This window comes from Gigantopelta aegis, chromosome 14, assembly GCF_016097555.1.
Source record: "Gigantopelta aegis isolate Gae_Host chromosome 14, Gae_host_genome, whole genome shotgun sequence".
In the NCBI taxonomy this organism is placed as follows: Eukaryota; Metazoa; Mollusca; class Gastropoda; order Neomphalida; family Peltospiridae; genus Gigantopelta; species Gigantopelta aegis.
Window position 1 is genome coordinate 38,042,341 of NC_054712.1, and position 26,676 is coordinate 38,069,016.

At 39.3% G+C, this 26,676-nt stretch overlaps 1 protein-coding gene across 3 annotated transcripts; it reads left to right on the plus strand.

Moving 5' to 3' along the window:
* Positions 1-134: 134 nt before the first annotated feature.
* LOC121388004 (large neutral amino acids transporter small subunit 1-like) lies at positions 135-25,060 on the plus strand. 3 transcript variants are annotated; one of them, XM_041519200.1, is made up of 8 exons: positions 3,540-3,626; positions 5,166-5,210; positions 11,353-11,474; positions 14,152-14,255; positions 17,446-17,542; positions 21,558-21,707; positions 23,462-23,639; positions 24,875-25,060. In XM_041519200.1, exons 3-8 carry the CDS (start codon positions 11,355-11,357, stop codon positions 24,928-24,930), a joined length of 705 nt encoding a protein of 234 aa, XP_041375134.1. In that variant the 5' UTR covers positions 3,540-3,626; positions 5,166-5,210; positions 11,353-11,354; the 3' UTR covers positions 24,931-25,060. The 3 variants fall into 3 exon arrangements, 2 of the variants coding, with proteins under 2 accessions (XP_041375133.1, XP_041375134.1); XR_005959917.1 differs by lacking the exons at positions 17,446-17,542; positions 21,558-21,707; positions 23,462-23,639; positions 24,875-25,060 and adding exons at positions 135-1,095; positions 1,692-1,817 and having other exon boundaries at positions 3,524-3,626; XM_041519199.1 differs by lacking the exons at positions 14,152-14,255; positions 17,446-17,542; positions 21,558-21,707; positions 23,462-23,639; positions 24,875-25,060 and adding exons at positions 135-1,095; positions 1,692-1,817 and having other exon boundaries at positions 3,524-3,626; positions 11,353-11,540.
* Positions 25,061-26,676: the final 1,616 nt, after the last annotated feature.

The following is a 26,676-nucleotide window of genomic DNA, read 5'->3' on the forward strand; positions in this document are numbered from 1 at the left end:
ATCTGACCCGATATTATGTCGACAATCTATATTTAGTTCAGCAAACTGGGATTCACGCTTCATTTATTTCTAATTGCCTGCAGACTATGTCTAGAGCGCAGTTATTTCTTTCTGTTTTTTGGGCGAGAGAACTGGCGGGGGTTGTCTGACTGGAAAATAACTTTTTACCCCCCACAAACACACCGTTTGTTTGATGTTCCACTGACATTTGTAAAATCCTCTTAAAAAGAAATTGCTGACGCAGACGACAAGTTCAGAGATTACACGTGACAGCCTTCTTGACACGAAGAACAGACAGGCGGTATTATCGATCGACTTTCACCACGAATGTGATTTTGTAAATAAAAGAAATAAAAACGCCGCCAGCGCTCGTTGCCTAACATAATACACTGGGAATCCCGAATACAGCTGAGCAGGTAGTAGGTCTTCTTCGTCGACAGCGAGCAGACGATACAACATCGACGACAGACGGTCTTTTAGTATGAATGAGGACAAGTCGATCAAACTTCCATTACGTGTGTGATTTAAAAAAAAAAAAAGTACAACTCTAGCAGTCGTTGCCTAACATAATACAATGGAGTTGACGGACTGAGTACAGGGAACCCGGTAGCAGCTCTACTTCGTAGCCAGCGAGCAGACGATCCAACATGGACGACAGAGGTTCCAAAGTGGGTAACGGCAAGTCGATCAAACTTCAGACGTCTATTACCCTGTTCTCAGCTACAGCGCTTCTTCTGTCGAACACCGGCGGAGGGAGCATTTTCATAGCCTCTACGTCTATGCTCATTTACGGCGGTTCTCCGGGCGTCGCCTTGATTTTCTGGCTTGTCGGAGGATTGCTCAACTTCGGCCTGGCTTTCTGTTATATAGAGGTTGCCCTCTTGTTACCTAAAAGTGGCGGAGCTTATTACTACGTCAAGGAAGTGTTCGGAGCGTTCCCGGCGTTTGTGTTGTTGTGGGGTTTCGTCCTCACTATCTGCGCACCTGCCTGGGCACTGTCCTGCTACACAGCCGCACTGTACGTCATCACGATGTTATTCCCAGAGTGTCCTCCGCCAGACGTGGCCACGAAGGTGCTAGCAGCATGGTTTATGGGTATGATCTTTTTTAACAATTCAGATATTGTAACTTCTGTTGAATATAGTGATGTCTAACAATCAGAAATGGCTGTGTTATCAGATTATTGTTTTCAATTTGAGAATCCCATAACCATACACCCTTTGCATTAAAAAAGAAAAGGAAAAAGAAAGTGGAGTGCAACTACTTTCGCAAAGAATGGACATGACCATTTCGGCTTGTTAGGTCTAGTGCGTTTTCTTTTTTAAAAAAAAAACAAAAAAGAAGGGGTTTTTTTTTTAAAGAAAATCAGTGATACTTCATATATACCCAGCCATATTTGAATTTTCTTTTTACTCTTCCTTCAAAAAATACTTTTTGTTAGTGGAATATAAAGAAATGACTGTTTTACTGTTTTAGAACAAATTTCAATTTATAACTGAATGCAAAACATGGTTCAGTTCTAACATTTGCCCAATGCGACGTGTTCATCTCTCTCTCTCTCTCTCTCTCTCTCTCCCCCCCTCTCTCTCTCTCTCTCTCTCTCTCTCTCTCTCTCTCTCTCTCTCTCTCTCTCTCTCTCTCTCTCTCTCTCACACACACTATATGCGTCGATGGTACTATTTTGATTCCAGTGACGATGATTGTTTTGAACTGTCTGTATATGAAGTACGTCATCAGAGTCCAGGCACTGCTCAGTGCTGGGAAGATGATCGCCATGCTCATCATAATCGCGGCATGTTTCACTGCTATTGGATCAAGTACGTCATTATTTACTTTACCTTTCTCGTCTGCTATTATGTGTTGTTATAACTGCTGCTGCTGCTGCTTCTGATGATGATTATGATGAGGACACTTGCATAGCTAGGAAGCCACTTTTTTCTAAATTGATTTCTTTATTTAAATACATCATACTGAGAGGTATCCTACTGCCAAATCTCATGATTGTATATGACATATTTAATCACAGGGTTTACGTTTTATTTTGCGGGCGGTGAATAACGATTTCTTTATGTACGGGCCGAAGATGAAAAATTTAATTGTTTTCTAAAACAAAATATATTTCCTACATTTTGTTTTTAAATATTTAAATACATCATACTGAAGGGTATCCTCGTGCCAAATATGAACAATGTACATATCGGCATCAACATACGGGTTGTAATTTTGTCTTGGGGTTACTTCCGGACTTATGAGCTGTAAATAGGCTGACCGCTTTTTCCCCCACCACCTCTTATATACATGTATTTGTCTGTCTCCCCGTATTGCGACTGACAGACAGTATAGGTGCCCCCCCCCCCCCCCCACCGTGTAGATGGGCCGCTATGTAATGGCGATTATGATGGTTGTGTCAATGGAATTTCTTAATAATGGTAATGACGATAATTAAAAGGTGGATATGGCAATGATGATGATGGTGGTGGTGGTGGTATAACGACGATGATAGTGATGAATATAATATGTTTTCTGATGTTGGAAATGATGAGAGTTGTAAGGTGGATGTGGCAGTGATGATGGCTATACGTGTTGATGGTGTTATTGATGATTGTAATGATGATAGTTATGGTATGTATATGAATTATGTTAATTACTGTAACACGATAGTGCTAGTAGTTTTGATGCTAATGATGATAATGACGTCGGATTTGTTGATTAAGCTGGAACACCTCTTAATTGGGATGGTGATACGAAAGTGCACGCGTCTTTTTATCTATTGCCAATAAAGACATTATGTCTTTGTTGTTGGATTCTCAACCATGTAAGATCAAATTCAGTGGCAAAGTCTGCATTTGATTTACCTCATGCCAGGGATATGGTTGGTGTTCCTGTTAAAAGGAATTATGACATTAACTAATATATCGTTTCAACTTGGCAAGATGATTGGATCGGTGCGGTTTCGAATAAGCTTAATTCTGTCAAGTCAGTCTTGGCACAGTGGCATCCCTCTTATAGACGGTGCAGGAAAGATAAAATAGTTTTGTGACGTGCTCGGATCGACCATACATATTTGACACATTTATTCTGAAGAAGAAGAATCCTCCATCTCCGTGTATTCACTGTCAGTGTATTCTGGCCGTGCGTCATATTTTGGTGGATGCAATCATCTTACAACGAGAAAAGATGTATTTGGAAATATAAACGAATCACTTCGATTCCGCCCAGAACTTATTTTGAAATTTCGACTGGATGCTGAATTTTATTCAAAATTTTGATTTTACTTATGTTGATTTTTTTGCGCGGCTCTTTATAGTGTGTTTTAATATAACTCTTGAATTTATACATTTATGTTGATCATTGTTTCATTTATGTATTTATCACTGTTTAATACCCAGTAGCTGATGTGGGTTTTTTCTTTCTTTTTTGCTGGGGTGTTGTTAAACATTCATTCGTTCGTTCGTTCGTTCGTTCGTTCGTTCGTTCGTTCATTCATTCACGATGATAAAACATGAAACATTAAACATTTCAGGCTCGAGTGTAGATAACATAAACGCCATGTTTCGCGGTTCTACTACCGATCCTGGAAATATCGCCCTGGGTTTGGCATCGGGCTACTTCGCATTTGGTGGTTGGTAAGTTAGTCGTAAGCTTGTCACCTTATTTCGCATTTGGTGGTTGGTAAGTTAGTCGTAAGCTCGCCACCTTATTTCGCATTTGGTGGTTGGTAAGTTAGTCGTAAGCTTGTCACCTTACTTCGCATTTGGTGGTTGGTAAGTTAGTCGTAAGCTCGCCACCGTACTTCGCATTTGGTGGTTGGTAAGTTTGTCGTTGTTGGCACCTTACTTCGCATTTGGTGGTTGGTAAGTTAGTCGTAAGCTCGCCACCTTACTTCGCATTTGGTGGTTGGTAAGTTAGTCGTAAGCTCGCCACCTTACTTCGCATTTGGTGGTTGGTAAGTTAGTCGTAAGCTCGCCACCTTACTTCGCATTTCGCCACCTTACTTCGTGGTTGGTAAGTTAGTCGTAGCCTCGCCACCTTACTTCGCAGTCGCATAAGCTCGCCACCTTACTTCGCATTTGGTGGTTGGTGTAGTTTGGTGTAAGTTGGTAAGTTAGTCGTAAGCTCGCCACCTTACTTTGGTGGTTGGTAAGTTAGTCGTAAGCTCGCCACCTTACTTCGCATTTGGTGGTTGGTAAGTTAGTCGTAAGCTTGTCACCTTACTTCGCATTTGGTGGTTGGTAAGTTAGTCGTAAGCTTGTCACCTTACTTCGCATTTGGTGGTTGGTAAGTTAGTCGTAAGCTCGCCACCTTACTTCGCATTTGGTGGTTGGTAAGTTAGTCGTAAGCGCATTTGGTGGTTGGTAAGTTAGTCGTAAGCTCGCCACGTAAGATCGCCACCTTACGTCGTAAGCTCGCCATTTGGTGGTTGGTAAGTTAGTCGTAAGCTCGCCACTTTACTTCGCATTTGGTGGTTGGTAAGTTAGTCGTAGTCGCCACCTTAAGCGTAAGCGCCACCTTACTTCGCATTTGGTGGTTGGTAAGTTAGTCGTAAGCTCGCCACTTACTTCGCATTTGGTGGTTGGTAAGTTAGTCGTAAGCTCGCCACCTTACTTCGCATTTGGTGGTTGGTAAGTTAGTCGTAAGCTCGCCACCTTACTTCGCATTTGGTGGTTGGTAAGTTAGTCGTAAGCTCGCCACTTACTTCGCATTTGGTGGTTGGTAAGTTAGTCGTAAGCTCGCCACCTTACTTCGCATTTGGTGGTTGGTAAGTTAGTCGTAAGCTCGCCACTTACTTCGCATTTGGTGGTTGGTAAGTTACTTTTAAGCTTGCCACCTTACTTCGCATTTGGTGGTTGGTAAGTTAGTTATTATTATATTATTAGCTAGTAATTAATTGATCTGAAGCGACTTACGTTTACCATGTTGTATAAATCGAATATTTCGATAGTTTTGTAAATATGTACTATAAGTGGTAAATATTTTATTTGAAAGTTAAGTAATTAATTTGTGTACGTGTTTTGTTTTTGTTAAAGCTTTATTTAAAAGTTAAATAAATAATTGGTGTACATGTTGTAGGTTGTTTGGTTAAAACGTTCTATTGCTTAATTTTTACATTATAGACAAACGAAATATACACATGGTTGTTTAACATGGCTTACTTTTTCCTGAAGGCAAATGATAACAATTATAATAGAGGAAGTGGAAAATCCATTGGTGTGAGTATTTTATTTGTTTTTACTATCACATTTACTATCCTGTTAGTTATGACCCTGTGTATGCTGATCCTCGTCGTGGTGCATGGGTGGTAACACTCGTATGGGTTTCCTTGAGAATGGCGAATACTGCACATATTCAGTTAGCTCGAGTCACCTCTAGCCCTACCCCTTATTGTTATTGATATGTGGGGTAAGGCTACAGGATACTCTATGTAATGCTTTGGCAATCGTCGACAACCAAATGGTTGCAAGCTACTGTGTCTAAAATACACATTTGTACCTAAATCTGATGCCACAGAGCTTTAAAAAAAAAATAGTTTGAATATTCTCGAGTCCAGTCATGCATGCCATTAAACTTAATGTTGTTAACCAGTACCAACGCTACAGGAAGAAACCCGACACCCCTATGCAAAACGAACCTGCGCTCTACTTTCTTGTGGTGACGTAGAGGTTGGTTGTCGACGATTGCCAAAGCATTACATATAGTTTGCACTAGCCTTGCCCCACACATCAATATCAATAGGGGGTCGGGCTGGAGGTGACTCGAGCTAATATTCAGTTTCTCTTAGACACGTTCTATAAGCAACTGTGATGGTGTTTTCAAATACGTTTTTTGTTTAGGGCTGTGTGTGTGTGTGTGTGTGTGTGTGTGTGTGTGTGTGTGTGTGTGTATGTGTAATTATATATATACATATTTATTACACACCAGTGTAAGATACTGCTCATGTCATAATATTATTGAACAGTGTTGGTATCTGTTCACTCATTTCATAAAAATGGTATGACAGGCAAGCTCGTTTAGTATTTTATATATATATATATATATATATATATATATATATATATATATATATATATATATATATATATATATATATATATAATATATATATATATATACTCATTCATTAAAGAATTAACGTGCATATATACCACGAAGGTTTCACGCACGCCTGTCCTGGGTTTAGTCTCTGGCCTTTGCCAGTGACTAAGTTCAGGACAAGGGGGGGGGGGGGGATTGAGTTTGAAGTGGGCGGAATTTGGAATAAGTATTTAGTAGCGTCCAGCGACTGCGCGGACCGACTAGTAGACGCCGAAAATGGGCCGTGTTCTGATTGGCTGAATTTCGATTCCTTTGGATCTAACTAGAAAAACCTAAGTCTACGGAGAATAACTGAACTTAACATCATGTCCGGACTAAGAATTTAAACCCAAAAATAAGTTTGACTGCTCGGCCGAAAAGGTTTTAAGGTGATTTGAGCAATTGAACGGGCGCCAAAGTAAAATGCGTTGGACTATTTATAAAAAAAATAAACATAAGAATTTGGAAGCTCGATCGAAAAAAGTTTAAAGTCCAACTAAGCCCAAAAAGGAGGTTACCTGTCCTAGTTAAGGTTGGCGCAGCAGGACTCATGGCGAGTTGATGGACTGTTCAGGCTTGAAGTTGGGGAGTCCTTCAGTCAAGGCCTGGATGTTGCGGCCGATGGCTCCTGGGTAGATGTCTCGTAGAACCATCTTTAGTATGCGATGAATGGTCCCATTTGACATCGATGGCATCAGGAGCCCCTGCATGTACAGTCCGTCCTGCTGGGCTGTCACGTAGAGTTTGTCGGAGTTTGGGGCACCTTGTAGCTGGTACTTCCCTTGTCCGGTTGGAAGTTGGCGCCAGTGATTGTCGTTCCAAGGTCCCTTGAGGTGTTTGTTATCGGTGAAGTCACCGATAACCGCCCCTGTGTACTTGGTTGGAAGTCTGTCGCAAACGAGAATCCAGTCGGATTCATCAGACGTCTTCGATATGGTGGTCGATGACATCTTCCTCCTCTTGAATTCTCGCTGGTCTGCCGCCGTGTCTGCAACAACAACTGCCGGAGGTGGTGGTGGGCTCGCCGGTGGGTCATGAATGACCACGTGGCCCGTATCCATCTTTGAAGGTTCCTCAACAGGAGGGACCGCCACTGTCAGTGGAGCTGACAGCTTTGGTCCCCCCTGGATGGTTCCTGGCGAGTGCTTCGGCCGAGTTGATCGAGGTTGCGCAGACTGAACCGCCCCCGGTGGTTTAGCCACCGAGTTTGGATCACCCTGCGCCACTCTTAGTCCCGTCCTCCTCTTCGGAACAGGTGGGACCGCCCCTGGCGGTTGAGCCGCCAAGTTTGGTCCCCCCTGTGAAGTCTTGGGTCGCCTCCTCCGTCTTCTGCTGGGTGCGCGGTTCTTCCGGTCACTGCCATATATGAGCGTGACGGTCGCCGAGTCGCCATTGTGTTCGATCCGATACTTGGACAAAGGCCCAAGCGATCGCAACACAGCCCCTAGGGTGTGTGTGTGGGGGGGGGGGGGGGGGGGGAAGAGTAGTAATCTCCACGTTCTCCAAACACAACTTCATCTCACGAGAGTCAGTGCAGAAGTCTTATATATATATAGTTGTCACGGTACATGCTCTTAATTTGTTTCGCCTGTGGCGATTTTAATTGTGTTAGGGTGCCGTGTGCAGTTTATTGCCCGTAGCCCAGGTGGACAACTTGTTACGTAATACTTCTCGCGCGATTCTTGCGTTCCAATAGTGCATTTCCAAATTATAAAGTCCCGCTGTGGAGTCCCATGTGGCGAGTAGTGTTTGTAAGAAAAATCACCTCTGCGAGTTTCACGTGTTTTACAACTGCGATTTGGCGACGATGGCGTCATTTTTCTGACATCAGAGAGACATATACCGAGGTAGATATGGATGATACGTGAGGTGCCGCTTTGTTACTCCCCCAGGCCAATTCTGTTTTGGAATAAATAGCTAGAATTCCCAGAGAGATCTAGGAGAACTTAGGAAGGCTCCGGTCTGGTTACGTTAGTCCGTTTGGACTGGTAATTCATTTCCTTGCTCTTGCTACCAAGACCTTCATGTGATTGATGTGACTGTATTTTAATACTGATGTATAATATATCCAATTTCGTCGGCGTTGTATACAGATGTCTTCGGTCATCTGGACTGCGAAGTAAATCGGCCAGACTTTCATTGTTCTAACATTATTATGATACTTGGTAATAACAACAAGTTAGCCAGTCCACTCCTAGATCGACCACTAGGTAATAAATTAGGTTATTGGCTTGGTTTACTGCATTTATCGTATTAATTTTATTAAATAATAATTATTTTAATTTATGGAAAATACAAGATTACTGAAGACAAAAATATAGGGTTAATTAAAAAATAACCCATTGGGACCACAGCTGTAATTTGACATAACGTGTGTATAGTTTATGTCAAAGTTTGCGTTAAACATACAAACTCTTACACGTTTATATAGAGAAACGAGTCGGAAGGGTTCTTGCTTAGAAGCGTGACGTTTGAGAATGGAGTTTGTAATATTTATTAATAGACTTCTAGATAGATTTCTCAATAGATACGTGATAGTGTAGTATAACGGTGAAGTGATTCGCATATGTGTGTATGTATGTATGTAGATGTAACTAATGTAGTGATCAGTTCTGGGTTGTGTATTATTGTTATTATTAATTTATCTACAGCTCCATTTGTCAGCGTTTCCATAATCTGATTCCAAAGCGTATTGTGTTTTCTTTTCGTGATTTTATAGTGAACGTTCGCTATATTTCACTATAAACTTTATATAAGTGTCGAGTTTCTGTTTATCATACCTTTAGACAAGCCATACTAGGACTAACAATGTGTTATTATTATTAGATTATCTAATAGATAATATGTTGGAGAGTGATTTTGATAATATGTTTTTATTCGGTTACGGGACTCATTATAGAAGTCCCCGTGACAATAGTACATTGATGTTGATATTATGTAACTCAGTTTGACATGCCATTAGCCGATGTTTTTTTGAGATATCGTTTTTTTGCTGAGATAACTTAAACATTTATTCATTCATTGTTACCATAAATCTAGACCAAATTCCCATCCTAGATTGCCAATTATAAATCACACCTAGCTTCGTTGACTTATTGGGACTTTGAATTACAATGTTTCCATGGAAAGTAAAATCATTTCATCATACAGTGCAGACCTTTCTTCATAATCACTGTTGTTGGGGCAACATTAAGCAATGATTGCTGGGTTTTTCTTTGGTCTTTGTCATTCTTGGATACATCCCCACGACTGGTATATTAAACACCGTGCAGTTGTGTCCTGTTTCGATACTATCGCATGGCAATGGAAAACATGTTTAAAAATATAACTTGACTTCCCAATTCAGAAATCATATACGGCAAATATATCGTTATGGTCTGGTTACTGCAAACGAGGGCTATATAATTGTTATATATATATTTATATATAGACAATTCAAAAAAAGAAACGCAAAAGGGTTCAAATGTGGTTATGGCCGATTTTATGTTTCCTACCGGTTCATGCTTTGTGAATAAAGGTCATTGCATGCATGTTTCGTCGGCGTTACATTCTGATCTGGTTCAAACGCAGCTACTGTACGTGGTTTCATATGTAAATATTCGCAAAAGCGAAGCCACGTGCAAACCATGTCATACCACTGCACAAAGTTAATCCACTGGCCAACATGAACACAAACAATATAAAAGTGCAGGCCCTGTTCGCTTGCCCACTTGTATCTGGCCGACAGTTGACAATCCAGGACATGCCACGTTTGAACCGCAGAAAACACGTTTTCAACTTTGACGCAAAATATATCCAAATATATAGTTGCCAGGGCATATGTGTCCCACAAGTCACCATCTCATAACTGTGGGATATTTACCAGCAACATTTGAGATAAACATACAAACTCTCCCTAGATTTATATCGACCACGGTTCGGACCCCCTTCTTGACTTTGAGATAGGGTGCCACTTCGAGAAAATTGAGTACTGACATATATAGATAGCCGCATAGATACCATGTATTGCGTATGTATGTATGACCGTATGGAACTGTATGTATGTAGGTATGTATGCCATGTCGTCCAGTTCGAGGTTTATTTTATTTATTTATTTATCACAGCTCCATACAATATTTCCATAATCTGACCACAGCGTTTGTGTTTGTCTTTTCGAAGATTTTATTTGTGGTCGTTCGCTGCTTTTCACTTTAAAATCTGTTGAGTGTCGAGTTTCTGTTTATTTTTGTCGATTTAGTGGGGGTTTTAAAAATGTTTTATTATTATTATTATTATTGAATGTTAATATGCTGCAAAGTGTCTTTCGGAAATATGATTTTTTCGTCGATGTCTACTCAATTTTTGTTAGTAATTTTAGAATTTTACATTGATGTTGATTATTATGTAACTCAGTTTGACATCCATTAGCCGATGTTTTTTTTGTTTTGTTTTTTGTGCTGGGGTGTCGTTAAACATTTATTCATTCATTGTTACCAATAACTATAGACGGGGATCGATCCTAGACATGCATTACACCAAATACACCCTTGTTGACTTATTTGGACGTTTTAAAATACAATGTGTCCATGTGAAAGTAATTGTCATTTCATCATAATTTGTTATTTTCTTCATAATCACTGTTGTTGGTATCAACATTAAGCATAAATTCTGGGTTTTTCTTTGGTCTTTGTCATTCTTGGATATCCTCCCCACGACTGGTATATTAAACACCGTGGTATATGCTGTCCTGTTTGGTGGAAAGTGTACATAAAATATCCCTAGCTTCTAATGAAAAAATACAACGGAAAAAATATAACGTGTTTCCTTCACGACTGTGTCAGAAATCATATACTGTTATATATATATATATATATATATATATATATATATATATATATATATATATATATATATATATATATATATATTATATACATTAAGTATTACAAAACACATATAGCAAAGCTTAAATACATCTTAATAATGAATTGGCTGTGGAATACAACACAAAACAAAGAACCAGCATGAAATAAAATCATCAAATGTTTGACACCCAATAGCTGATGATTGTTAAATCAATGAGATCTACTGGTGTCGTTAAACAAAACAAATTAAGTTTTTTCTTGGATATCCATTGGTGGTTTGGTGGGGTTTTTTGTGTCTTTTATTATTTTTTATTTCTTACAATTTTTTTTTTTTTTTTTAAAATTTTTTTTTTTTTGGGGGGGGGGCTTTTTTGTTACGGGGGGGGGTCGTTGTCTGTTGGGGTGGAACTAAGACTTTTTTAACTTTCAATTACAGAAATGTGCCTCGAGCCTTGTAATACATTCACCACTCTGATATTACTGAGTGTGGTCGTTAACCTCTGCTACTTCATCGTCCTTCCTGCACGAGATGTCCTCCTGTCAGACGCCGTGGCTGTGGTAGGTGTTGTTAAACTATGGGCGGATCCAGGAACACTTTTAGGGGGGGACCAACAAGAAGGGCACATTGACTCTTCATAAGGGCACCTTCACCACTCTGATATTTACAATAATATGAATTCCTACAGTTCGTTCACCTCTGCAATACTGAAGTAAATTGGCGTCCTTCCTTAGAACGAGATGGGCTCCTGTCAGACTCCGTGACTGTGGTAGGCTGCGCATGTTAAAATCTGTCAAATGTGTGGGACGGTAAATTATTGTTTACTAAAAAAAAAAAAATTCTACGCAACGCAATCACACTTGGAATTAATCTCTGTGTCAGTCTGGGGGGACGCGTCCCCCTGGTCTCTGTTTCTCTGTAAACTGTTTCCGTCTCTAAAACTCTGTGTCCAGTCTGACTCTCTGTTTCTCTGTCTGCCGCTCTGCTCGCTCTCGCTCGCGCGCTCTCTCTCTCGCTCTCTCTCTCTCTCTCTCTCTCTCTCTCTCTCTCTCTCTCTCTCTCTCTCTCTCTCTCTCTCTCTCTCTCTCTGTGTGTGTGTGTGTATGCGTGTGTGTGTGTGTGTGTGTGTGTGTGTGTGTGTGTGCCAATTCGGCTTTGAATTTACCTGTGTCTGTGTCCATTACAGCAATCTAATTAAAATTAGCTCCACTATTACATGTGGATCAAACACCAGCCAGTTGGAGCTCATGTCCACCAATCAAAACCTTACTTGCAGAATCCTGCCAGTGATTTAAAAATAATTTGAAAACATTCCGAATTATCCTGAGGGTATACGACATATTTCGTGTGAATTACGAATGCTTTAAAACATGTTTTATTTTATAAAATAAATAATTTGTAATGTAAAACTGAAGACTGAGTTTTTTTTTTTTTTTTTATAAATAAATAAATAATTTTTAATGTAGAATTGAAGACTGATAACCCACCCCGTACGTATTGGTATGGTTCGCTGTACTGCGGCCACTAAAATAGACTCGCCCGATATTTTTAGAATTTGCATGCTCCCAAATAACGTTATAAAAGGCGAAGTGTGATTGGTCAATATTTAAATTATTATTTACAGACGAAATGTTACCTGGACATTGGGGACTACGCAGTGTTGTTAGCAATCCGATTAAAATTAGTTCTACTGGTCTAAATAAGGCATTCGTAATTCACATAAAACATATCGTATACCCTCAGGATAATTCGGAATGTTTTCAAATTATTTTTTAATCACTGGCAGGATTCTGCAAGTAAGGTTTTGATTGGTGGACATGAGCTCCAACTGGCTGGTGTTAGTTCTACATGTAATAGTGGAGCTAATTTTAATTAGATTGCCATAACAGTGATTTTAAATATCATATTAATCAATATATCTTTTCGACTTGGCAAGATGATTGGAACGGTGCGGTTGCAAACAAGCTGTAAAGCTAACCCGGGTACTCTGCTGTTCAAAAGCTAGACTGACATTTGGACGCTTATGATCGTGGTTGTAGGTAGCAATTCCGTGGGTTTTTTTGCTATACAGTTATCTCTGACGGCAGAGAGTGATCATAACCTACAGATGTCATCTATCTCTCGAACGGAAGAGAGGGCGGGACGTAGCCCAGTGGTAAAGCGCTCGCTTGATGTGCGATCGGTCTAGGATCGATACCCGTCGGTGGGCCCATTAGGCTACTTCTCGCTCTAGCCAGTGCACCACGTCTGGTATATCAAAGTCCGTGGTATCTGCTATCCTGTCTGAGGAATGGTGCATATAATAGATCCCTTGCTACTAACAGAAAAATATATTAAGGGAGGAAACCCGCTGTCGCCACTCCATGGGCTACTCTTTTTCGATTAGCAGTAAAGATACCTTGTTGCTAATCGAAAAGAGTAGCCCATGAAGTGCCGACAGCGGGTTTCCTCCCTCAATATCTGTGTGGTCCTTAACCATATGTCCGACGCCATATAACCGTAAATAACATGTGTTGAGTACGTCGTTAAATACAACATTTCCTTCCTTCCTCTCTCAATATCTGTGTGGTCCTTAACCATGTCTGACGCCATATAACCGTAAATAACATGTGTTGAGTGCGTCGTTAAATAAAACATTTCCTTCCTTCCTTCCTTCCTGTCTAAAACTATATGCCAAAATCACCAAATGTTTGACATCCAATAGCCGATGATTAATAAATCAATGTGTTCTAGTATAGTGGTGTCGTAAAACCCCCCACCAAATTTCTAATTTCGAACGGCATAGTACTTGGGCTATCTGGAAGAGCGGCAGTCTTCCTAAAGGTGGCGTATGAAGGATGAGGTCGTCTCGTGTGGTACCCACATCGGCCATATATATTTATAGCCACTTCTATGTTGTGACAAAGTCCAATGCGGTTGTATTTATGTAATTCATCTTTGTACTGCACTTTTTAGCACGACGTGTATACTGGACCCCGAGTGCCAAAAGATTCATGTGAAGTACAGTATCGAGTAAATATAAAGCACTGGCTGGAACGAGAAAGAGCCCAATGGGCCCACCGACGGGGATCGATCCCAACAGGCAGTGCATATCTAAAAAGGGGAGACGGTCAGAACTTATTAAAAAGGTCTTGCGTATTGTATATTATAGTTTTTTGTTTCTAAACAAGGAGACAGCATGGAAAGCATTTAAGTGTATTTTCAACCTATTACAAATTTGCTCCTTTTTTCCCACAGCTCTATGTCTACCGTATCCACCCGGCTTTGGCGGTGGTTATATCGGTACTGGTCACCACCTGTTCTGTTAGCGTGCTCAACAGTCTCATTCTGGGACAGCCGAGGTGAGTGTAATACTATAACCAAAAAAGGTTTGTTTTGTTTAACGACACCACTAGAGCAGATGGATTAATTAATCATCGGCTGTTGAATGTCAAATATTTGGTAATTCTGACTCATAGTCATCAAAGGAAACCCGCTACATTTTTCCTAATGTAGCAAGGGATCTTTTATATGCACCATCCCACAGGTGGGGATAGCACATACCACGGCCTTTGATATACCACTAGTGATGAACTGGCTGGAACGCTAAATAACCCAATGAGCCCACCGACGTGAATCAATCCCAAACTGACCGCGCATCAAGCGAGCGCTTTACCACTGGGCTACGTCCCGCCCTCTACTATTGCCAGGTCCTTGCATGAGCATGGGGGCCTTCATCAAAATTGGTTTCTTTACTGTCTGTCTCCACTACCGCGATTTCAAACAGTGGTACCTACTAGCGAGTGAGACGTAGGCTAGTCCAGTGGTAAAGCGCTCGCCTGATACGCGGTCGGTCAGTGATGCACTGGCAGGAACGAGAAATAGCCCAATGGGCCCACCGAAGGGGATCGATCCTAGACCAACCGCGCATCAAGCGAGTGCTTTACCACTGGACCGTCCAGCCCTACGTAGCCCAGTGGTCGATCCCCCTCGGTGGGCTCATTCGGCTATTTCTCTTTCCAGCCAGTGCACCACGACTGGTATATCAAAGGTCGTAGTATGTGCTGTCCTGTCTGAAGGAAAGTGCATATTAAAAATCCTTTTCTACTAATGGAAAAATGTAGCGGGTTTCCTCTCTAAGACGTACGTCCTAATTTCCAAATAATTTACTTGACATCCAATAGTAGATGAGTAATAAATCAATGTGCTCTAGTGGCATCATTAAACAAAACAAACTTTACTTTACGTACTGCTCTACTGAAATCATTAAAACCCCCACAAAAAACCAGTCCACATTAATTCGTTAATTTCAAAATAACTTGGGTTGCACCACTGCTGCGTTTCCATTGTTGTTCCATCAAAAGCTGTGGTATGTGCTATTGCTATCCTTTCATATCAGTAAATTGTCTCTTGCAACAAATTAAACAAAGACAATGCGATCAGTATTTACAAACATGGACAAATAACATATCACTGTCATCGAGAGGCAACACTTACCGATTATACAAAGAACAACTATTTTTCGAAAGCTATATCAATAACTACCAGAAAAACTGTGGACAGCACTCTCAAAATTTAGAACGTCTAACCATTACCTACCCGTTGAAATTGGACGTTGGAATAATATACTCATAGAAGATAGAATTTGCACATTATGTAATGTAATAGACATTGGCGACGAGTTCCATTATCTTTTTTTTTTGCCATTTTTTCCATAATTCAAGAGTTCAGTTGCTACACCCATATTATTATACGCGACCAAGTACTTACAAATTTAGAGAACTAATGGAGAATAAACGAATTAGTACCCTAAAGAAATTATCATATTTCATAAATATAATAACTAATGAATTCAAACGCCCTTGACTACAAACACCATCAAAACCAAACATATTTAACAAAATACTATCATTATCCACTGCACCATATACAAGTTTAACAATCTATTCGTTTATAAGTACTTGGATACCCGTATATCTGTATTAAATATCTGTATTATTACATAATATATTGATGTGCGTGATTGTATGTGTTTGTATATGTGTTTGTGTATGTATTGTAATTAATGTATTTACTGTCAACCATCTTGTCACGTGTACATAACAAAATGTTTATGTATGTATTCCTCCTATGCCGTTGTGTAACGGCCCGAGTGTAAATAAAGTCTTGTCTTGTCCTGTCTGTCTGTGGGATGGTGCATATAAAATATCCCTTGCTGCTAATCGAAAAGAGTAGCCCATGAAGTGGCAACAGCGGGTTTCCTCTCTCAATATCTGCGTGGTCCTTAACCATATTATGTCCGACGCCATATAACAGTAAATAAAATGTATTGAGTGTGTCGTTAAATAAACCGTTTCCTTCCTTCCATCCATTGCTGTTGAATGTATTTTTGCAGTACTGCAGATGTTTCTAATAGCTAAGACTAGTGTTCAGTATGCATACACAATTATATGTTCGGTTAGCTGTGAACTGTAATTACTGTTCACAATAAGAGGAAAGTATACTATTTCAATTCAATATTTCCGAGTTATTTGTGCAAACGTTATGCTTGAGATGAATTAATTTGTAATTATTTAGGATTAATAGTGTAACAATCGCGAAATATGGGCACGAATGGTTTTCCCTGCATCATTACGTGTTTTGTGAATTGAACAATGGAACAAAAGAGAAGAATTTTTAAAATAAGCATGTTTTAAATGTGCTGTTTTCTCGTCATTTTGGTTGCTTTGCGTAAGTTTTTAACTTGCTCATATACCACAAAGGTTTCGAGCATGTCTTCCCCGGAGTTCGATCTCCGGAAAGCCATGGTCCCAACTCGGGGCAGATAAGTCATTTTGGTTTGTACATTTATTACCCAAAGAAGTTTATTTTGTTTAACGATACCACTAGATCTCATTAATTTATTAACTCCTTGGCCTTCTTTCACGTGTCCCTCCGCACTTTTGTGAATTGTCCAGAAAAAAACTTGTCATACTAGGATAAGTCTACCAACTGTCACTACAGAGTTTGCCAGCTGCAACTATTTTTCGACGCCCGTGAATGACGGGGATACACAAACCAGTCTTAGCTAGAGGGAGTACATTGGGGTCATGTCTCCCCAATCACATCTCCCCCCCCCCCCCCAACCACCACCACCACCATAACACGACTCATAGACAGTGGTTGCCTCTCCCCTTGTAGTCCCCCCCCCCCCCCCCCCCCATCCTCACACATACACACACACACAATATAAAATCCTGGCTACACCAATGCGGGTTTGTCATTTCCACCAGAGAGGATTGTTTTCTAAAGAGCTATTTCTTGTTCCAGCCAGAGCACCACGACTGGTATATCAAAGGTCTTGGTATGTGCAGTCGTGTCTGTGGGATGGTGTATATAAAGTATCCCTTGCTACTAATGGAACAATGTAGCGGGTTTCCTCTCTAAAATTATATATGTCAAAATTACCAAATGTTTGACATTCAATAGCCGATGATTAATACATCAATCAGCTCTAGTGGTGTCGTTAAAAGAAACTAACTTTGGACCTCTTGTTTTCGGTTATCATTACAGAATGGTATTCGCGGCGGGTAGAGAAGGACAAATGCCGGCGATATGCGGCATGATTAGCATGAAGTACCTCACCCCCTGGCCTGCTACATTGGTGTTGGTAAGTGTAGAACACAGCAATAAATTCAACAATGAAGTATTTTACTCTCTGACCTGTGCAATTAGGTTCGTCAAAGCAATAAAACATTCTCTCTCTGTGTCTGTGTTTGTCTCTCTCTGAATGTATGAATCTCGGTCTGTCTGTCTGTCCGTCTGTCTGTTTGTCTATCTCTCTGTCTGTCTGTCTCTCTGTCTGTCTGTCTCTCTCTCTCTCTCTCTCTCTGTGCCTCGTGCAGTTCTGGGTGTACACTCACTCTCTCGGTCTCTCTGTGTCTGTCTGTCTCTCTCCATCCCTCCCTCCCTCCCTCCCTCTCTCTCTCTCTCTCTCTCCTCTCTCTCTTCTCTCTCTCTCTCTCTCTCTCTCTCTCTCTCTCTCTCTCTCTCTCTCTCTCTCTCTCTCTCTCTCTCTCTCTCTCTGCCTCATGCAGTTCTGTGTACACACACTATAACTATAATTATTTAACTCCATGCATGTGTAATTCTGTTAACCAAGTGTGACAAACAGTAATTGTACAAAGTGTTTTATTCCCTGGTATCTGTTCTCTTGTGACAATAATTTATATAAATACATGTACTTAAAGGCACTTGTCCTTTCTCAATGACGTTTGGTGTTAATGTCTAAACTGGGCCACTTTACAGCCCAGAATGTTCAAATCTTATCTGAAGACTGAGTCAATGCTTATATTCATCACCGAATTTGTATCACTTCTGAAGGATCGGGACGTATAGTGGTCCAGTAGTAAAGCGCTCGCCTGATGTGCGGTCGGTTTAAGAGCGATTCCCGTCGGTGGACCCATTGGGCTGTTTCTCGTTCCAGCCAGAGCACCGTGATTGGTAATAACAAAGGCTGTGGTGTGTGCTTTCCTGTCTGTGGAAAAGTGAATATAAAAGATCCCTTGCTGCTAATGAAAAAATGTAGCGGGTTTCTTCTGAAACTATATGTCACAATTACCAAATGTTTGACATCCAGTATCCAGGGCTGCTTACCCTGTGTAAATGTTTACTGTAAGATAGTTGATATTTTCCTGTATTTTGCCCCAAAATTCCGTATTCCTGTAATTATTGAATAAAAGTTTCTGTACAATCTGTAGTAAGTTATGTACAAAGTCAAAGCTGAAGTGATGCTATCACCTAATTTCCCATTACATTCTCTCAAAACCACAGAGGAGGGAATAAAAAACCTTAAAATTACAAAACGTATTAATTATTTATTAATATACCTACACGTGAATTATTTAAACCATATGTTTTTGTAACTGTTTCATGCATTCATTCTGACATCAAATGTATCCATTTTTATTCAGTAAAAATAGTAATACGAACCTTCTGAGTACTGAAGGTGAGATATCTCAACTAAGTTCATAATTAAAAAAAAGTATATAATTAATTTAACTCGATTATAAATAGAACCTTTTTAGTACTATTAATACCATCTGATATTTTAGATATTAATATATATATTTTTTTTTATTAATAAAGATTATTATACACATTGTTTTCTCACAAAAAACAACAACAAACAAACAAAAACAAACAATACTAATAAAATAAAAATAAATATATGTATTTTTTTTTTAAATAAAAAAGGAAATTGTTCTTGGCACTTCAATTTAAATGCAGTTCGTATTTAAGGTCAAGGTTAATAATTAACATTTATGTTTTACATGCATCAAGTGACTTCAGTAAAGTAAATAATGTTGCTACTTAGCTTTGTTCAATATGATGCAAAACATAAAAGTTATGCGGATTCTTTGTACTACGAAAATGATTAAAGCTTGAGGTATTTCCATTAGTCACCTAATATCGTATATATCATTTTTCATGGAAAATGAATATATATATATATATATATATATATATATATATATATATATATATATATATATATATATATATATATATATATCTTTGCTACTTAAATTTTAAAACTTAGGATTAGTTTTAAAATATATGTAGTAAAAAATGTATTTAGACAGATTTTCATTTTCCATGACCAATATCAAAATTTCATGACTTTCCAGGCCTGGAAAATGACATTTACAAATTTCATGACTTTCCGGAATTTCCATGACCCGTACGAACCCTGTCCAGGAACTAATTTGCACAGCACGTGTTTGAGATCAGAGTGCTGGAACACAATAAAGCTGGGTTTATACTTTTGACGTCATCACCCGCCGTAATTCGCTAGCATACGCTAAACCGGTTGGCAGCGTCAGCTGGCGACTGCCGGCAGTCACATGACCGTGCGTTTAGCGTCATTGTCCCAAGTGTAAATCAACACTTGCAGGCGCCGACCTATTTTCAAGGCTCCACGGAGATATTTCAATTTTACCAGATGTTAAGATGGCTGACAGAAATGCTAATGTAGCAGTTATAATTGAAAGTAAAGTTTCTTTTTATTTAACGACGCCACAATAGCACATTAACTGTTTAATCATCGGCTATTGGACGTCAAAAACATAATGGTAATTCTGACAGTTTCAGGGAAAACCCACTACATTTTTCCATTAGTAGCAAGGGCTATTTTATATGCATCATCTCACAGACAGGATTAAACATACCATGACCTTTGTCCAGTTGTGAAGCAATGGTTGGGACAGGGCAAACCCAATCAGAGAATCGGTAAACCGAGTAGGCTTAAATGAGTAAAACTCCCTATTATGCGTGTTGTGGAATGATGTGGCTACTTCTGATTGGCTGAATTATTGGCGTTTGCAAGCGCACATCATGAAAGTTCAACACAGTCTCTGGAACTTTTGATGTCGACATTTGCCGGTTTACAGCGAGTGCTCGCTGATGTTTATTAAAGTATAAACCTATGTCACCGGCTGCGGTCGTATGCTAGCGTATTACGGCGGGTGATGGTGTCAAAAGTACAAACCCAGCTTAAGCCGAAGCGGCGACTGCAATCGTTTTTAGGCATGGATACACTAGGTGCAGAAATACACTGATAACAATAAACTGTAATCACCAGTCGACAATTACGAGCCTTCCATGCTCTCATTCACTCATACCACGTGATCGACAAATGACATCGATGGAGAATTTATTATAGTATTTTTATACTTTATTATAGACAATGACCGTGAAGGCGCGAAACACTTGTAATTCCTGAAGACTGGTTTTAAGCATACATGTAGCATTGATAAGGAACCAGTCTTGTTGGATTAATTTTTTTTATGGGGTCGTAAATTTTGCGCTAAATAAAAAAAAATTGCGCGAAAATAAACGATTTTACAGTAGAATAGACTGCTTCGCGTAGTTTGTACTATCAACAGATGTTACTTCATGTACAGCAAGTTGCAAATTCGATCGATTATGCCGGCTGCAGGTGTGCCTAACTGGTGTCGGCTGCATGTGTTCCACGGGGCGATTTTGAATGGAGGGGATGTTTAAGCAATGACAATGAAAAAAGTACAATAATGGGAAAAGTATGTGAATGAAAGCTTTATTTGACCATAATTTGTACATTAAAATACTTTTTAAAATATATTATGATCCCGTATTTTTGCAGTGATGGTACCCGTACAATCGGCCGTAAAATCCGTACACTGTACAAGTCGGCCTTTTAACCGTACAAAATACGGCCAATCCGTACAAGTGCGCAGCCCTGAATTATATCCGATGATTAATACACAAATGTGCTCTTGTGGCGTCATTCCAACCAGTGCACCACGACTGGTACATCAAAGGACGTGGTATGTGCTATCCTGTCTATGGGATGGTACATATAAAAGATCACTTGCTGCTAATCAAAAAGAGTAGCCCATGAAGTGGCGACAGCGGGTTTCCTCCCTCAGTATCTGTGTGGTCCTTCCCATATGTCCGACGCCATATAACCGTAAATAAAATGTGTTGAGTGTGTCGTTAAATAAAACATCTTTCCTTCTTCCTTCGTTAAACGAAAGTTAACAAACACTACTTTTACTTTACTGTTACGCAGAGGCGCTGATTATGTAATTCTTTTAAATGTTTCAAGTTTTAGCTACTTTTAACCATTTTTTTCTCGTTTGTAGAGTATACCCGCACTGCTGGTGCTGATGTCGGGGAGCGTCATGTCATTCATAGACATGGTGGGTATGTACGCCAATCTGATGACTAGCGCCGTTCTCGTCTGTTTGTTACGGCTACGATGGACGCACGCCGACGTCAAACGACGTTTTAAGGTACCTAACAAGCCCGCAGGGTTTGTGCCATAGTAGTTAGAGTACGAAGGGTTAAATGACGAACCCTAAAATCCTGGAAATTAAGGGATATATTTTATTTATTTTTTAATTTTTAGATAGATGATAGTTAGAGAAATGCTCTTTTAAGAGACATACCCTAGTTTCAACCCGTGAAAATTAACACTAATTTTAGTTAGTCTACAAAGCTATAACACATTTGGATTAAGTTACAACTGAGTGAAAGATCAGTCTGTGACTTTGAAATTGTGAAATACCCTCTAAAAATAGATCAAAACTCGACTCCATAACTATTACTTCTCAGACGCACGTGCGTTTTAAAAAATATGAGAAATGCATTTTGTGACATTAAAAATACCAGGATGACAAAAAACACTTCGAATGTACAGAAATTAATAATCAAAACAATAAAATCTAAGTAAAGTATGATTTCAGTTATCACAAAAGGGCTCTGATAGTCCAAAATATGCCTTAGTGTTTAAAAACAAGGGTATGTCCCTTTAAAATGTGCCAATGCACAATAATTCCCATAATCATAAGTAAAGGGAAGAATTAATCATTGCCCACAATTCTTTTCTCAGCGACGTTTGAGGTTCAATCTAATTAAAATTAGCTCCACCATTACATGTGGATCTAACACCAGCCAGTTGGAGCTCATGTCCACCAATCTAAACCTTACTTGCAGAATACTGCCAGTGATTTAAAAATAATTTGAAAACATTCCGAATTATCCTGAGGGTATACGACATGTTTCGTATGAATTACGAATGCCTTAAAACTATAAATATATAAATAATTTTTAATGTAAACTTGAAGACTGATAACCCGCCCCGTACGTATTGGTATGGTTCGCTGTACTGCGGCCACTAAAATAGACTCGCCCGATATTTTTAGAATTTGTACGCTCCCAAATAACGTTATAAAAGGCGAAGTGTGATTGGTCAATATTTAAATTATTATTTACAGACGAAATGTTACCTGGACATTGAGGACTACGCAGTGTTGTTAGCAATCCGATTAAAATTAGTTCTACTGGTCTAAATAAGGCATTCGTAATTCACATGAAACATATCGTATACCCTCAGGATAATTCGGAATGTTTTCAAATTATTTTTAAATCACTGGCAGGATTCTGCAAGTAAGGTTTTGATTGGTGGACATGAGCTCCAACTGGCTGGTGTTAGATCCACATACAATAGTGGAGCTAATTTTAATTAGATTGTTTGGGGTTATGACATACATTTATTTAAAGGTGCATTCTAAAAATAACTACAAATTTAATAATTCAAGATATAAAATTTGATGCAATTCATATTTAAACTGTGACGTCACCTTTTAACCTGTCGGACACCCTTATTGAATTTTGCAAAAATATACATTTAAAAAAATACAAAATGAAAGTATAAAATCACCAAGGCTGCCGCCATCTTTGACTTAACACAGACTTGGCTATATACACGTCGGCGGTGTATAGCCTATAGTTTCGGTTAATAAGGACTGGCTACCAACACGGCGGTCGTTTGTATTTGTGTTGTTGTTGTTAGGTTTGTTTTTGTTTTTTTCTGGGGGGGGGGGGGGGGGGGGGAGACCCAGTGTAAGTCCACTATACCCTATCTAGTTTGCCATGCGTCTCTGTCTCCGTTTCTCTCTCTCTCTGTCTCTCTCTCTCTCTCTCTCTGTCTCTCTCTGTCTCTCTCTCTCTCTCTCTCACAATATCACAATATACGTGATTATAGGTGCCGTTGATGCTGCCAGTGTTTGAGTTGCTGCTATCGCTGGGCGTGTTGGTGATGACGGTGTGGAAGAAACCCGCCGAGCTGGGCACGTGTATTGCTGTGATAGCCGCCGGCGTCCCCGTCTACGTCGTGTTTATTTGGTGGGAATCCAAACCCAGGTGTTTCAAGTCACTAATTGGTGAGTGCATTGCCTACCAGCCCCTCCTTACCCTTGCCTAAATTCCTACACAAGCGCTTGATGTAAGATGTCGGTTTTTTTCAAATTACCAAATGCGAATTGAAGTCGATTTGGAGTCCAACATACAAAAATAAATCAATTGAATCGAACAGAATTGAACTGAACTGAACTGAACTGAAAAATTAAATAAAATTAAAAAATTAAATTAAATTAAATTAAATTAATAAATAAATAAAAATAAATTGATTCTCGGGCCTCGAGGCATTGAAAAACAAGTGGGCCGCGTTAAATTTTTGTATTCCATCTGAACTGAACTAAACTGAACTGAATTGAAAAATAAATTGAGGCCTCGAGGCATTTTTATTCCAACCAACCGATGCAAACGTTTACAATACCCACTCAAAAATAGTAAACATGAAGCATAGTGTCATAATCTATCATATATTAGTGCAGTAGTTTTCTTTGTTGCCATTTAGACCATAATTTCGTTATCATGCAATATCACATGCAGGTGTGCGACATACATTACACAACGAAGTAGGCCTGTCGGGTTCAGTTTTGAATTGCATTCATCAACAAATTTTGTGCCGACGAATTAAACATAAAAATGGATCAACAACAACAACGTAACGCATAATAGCCGAGTGATAAAGTGCACGCCTGCGGTGCCATAGACATAACTAGCTAGGTGACGGCAACAGTTATCTGAAATCGTTCTTTAGACCGAGACTATAAGTGTCATGAGTACTCTATAAGTTCGACACAAGGATATTTGTACAGGCGGGTGAGAGAGAGAGAGAGAGAGAGAGAGAGAGAGAGAGAGAGAGAGAGAGAGAGAGGGATATTAATTTATATATTAATTTAATTACAAACAGAACTGCACGGACCAGAGAGAGAGAGAGAGAGAGAGAGAGAGAGAGAGAGAGAGAGAGAGAGAGAGAGAGAGAGAGAGAGAGACAGAGAGAGAGACAGACAGACAGAGAGACAGAGATAAACAAGCAGAAAGAGAGAGACACACAAACAGAGCGGTAGAGAGAGAAAGAAAAAGAGAAAGAAAGAATGGATGAATGAATGTTTAACGACGAGAGAGAGAGAGAGAGAGAGAGAGAGAGAGAGAGCGATTAAGGTAAATCGTTTGATGGATATAAATAGACAGATTATAGACTAATCGACCGATTAATCATATTCCCTGAATGTTGTCACATTCTAATTAGTTGTATTAACTTCCGTTTCAGGTAGATGGACGTGTTGCCTCCAGAAATTGTTTTACCTCGTCAAGCCAGATAGTTGATGAATACTGCATGAGGACCACACAGATATTGAGAGGAAGGAAGGAAATATTTCGTTTTATTTAACGATGCACTCAACACATTTTATTTACGGTTATATGGCGTCAGACATGGTTAAGGACCACACAGATATTGAGAGGAAGGAAGGAAATGTTTTATTTAACCATGCAGAGGTTAAGGAGAGGAAGGATCACACAGATGTTTTTATTTAACCATGCACTCAACACATTTTATTTACGGTTATATGGCGTCAGACATATGGTTAAGGATCACACAGATATTGAGAGAGGAAGGAAGGAAATGTTTTATTTAACCATGCACTCAACACATTTTATTTACGGTTATATGGCGTCAGACATATGGTTAAGGATCACACAGATATTGAGAGAGGAAGGAAGGAAATGTTTTCTTTAACCATGCACTCAACACATTTTATTTACGGTTATATGGCGTCAGACATATGGTTAAGGATCACACAGATATTGAGAGAGGAAGGAAGGAAATGTTTTATTTAACCATGCACTCAACACATTTTATTTACGGTTATATGGCGTCAGACATATGGTTAAGGATCACACAGATATTGAGAGAGGAAGGAAGGAAATGTTTTATTTAACCATGCACTCAACACATTTTATTTATGGTTATATGGTTAAGGACCACACAGATATTGAGAGAGGAAGGAAATGTTTTATTTAACCATGCACTCAACACATTTTATTTACGGATATATGGCGTCAGCCATGGTTAAGGACCACACAGATATTGAGGAAGGAAGGAAATGTTTTATTTAACCATGCACTCAACACATTTTATTTACAGTTATATGGCGTCAGACATATGGTTAAGGACCACACAGATATTGAGAGAGGAAGGAAATGTTTTATTTAACCATGCACTCAACACATTTTATTTACGGATATATGGCGTCAGCCATGGTTAAGGACCACACAGATATTGAGAGGAAGGAAGGAAATGTTTTATTTAACCATGCACTCAACACATTTTATTTACGGTTATATGGCGTCAGACATATGGTTAAGGACCACACAGATATTGAGAGGAAGGAAGGAAATGTTTTATTTAACCATGCACTCAACACATTTTATTTACGGATATATGGCGTCAGCCATGGTTAAGGACCACACAGATATTGAGAGGAAGGAAGGAAATGTTTTATTTAACCATGCACTCAACACATTTTATTTACGGTTATATGGCGTCAGACATATGGTTAAGGACCACACAGATATTGAGAGAGGAAGGAAGGAAATGTTTTATTTAACCATGCACTCAACACATTTTATTTACGGATATATGGCGTCAGCCATGGTTAAGGACCACACAGATATTGAGAGGAAGGAAGGAAATGTTTTATTTAACCATGCACTCAACACATTTTATTTACGGTTATATGGCGGTCAGGACCACACAGATATTGAGAGAGGAAGGAAGGAAGGTTTTATTTAACCATGCCTCACACATTTTATTTAACGATATTGGCGTCAGAGAAGGACCACACAGATATTGGAAGGAAGGAAGGAAATGTTTTATTTAACCATGCACTCAACACATTTTATTTACGGTTATATGGCGTCAGACATATGGTTAAGGACCACACAGATATTGAGAGAGGAAGGAAGGAAATGTTTTATTTAACCATGCACTCAACATTTTATTTACGGTTATATGGCGTCAGACATATGGTTAAGGATCACACAGATATTGAGAGAGGAAGGAAGGAAATG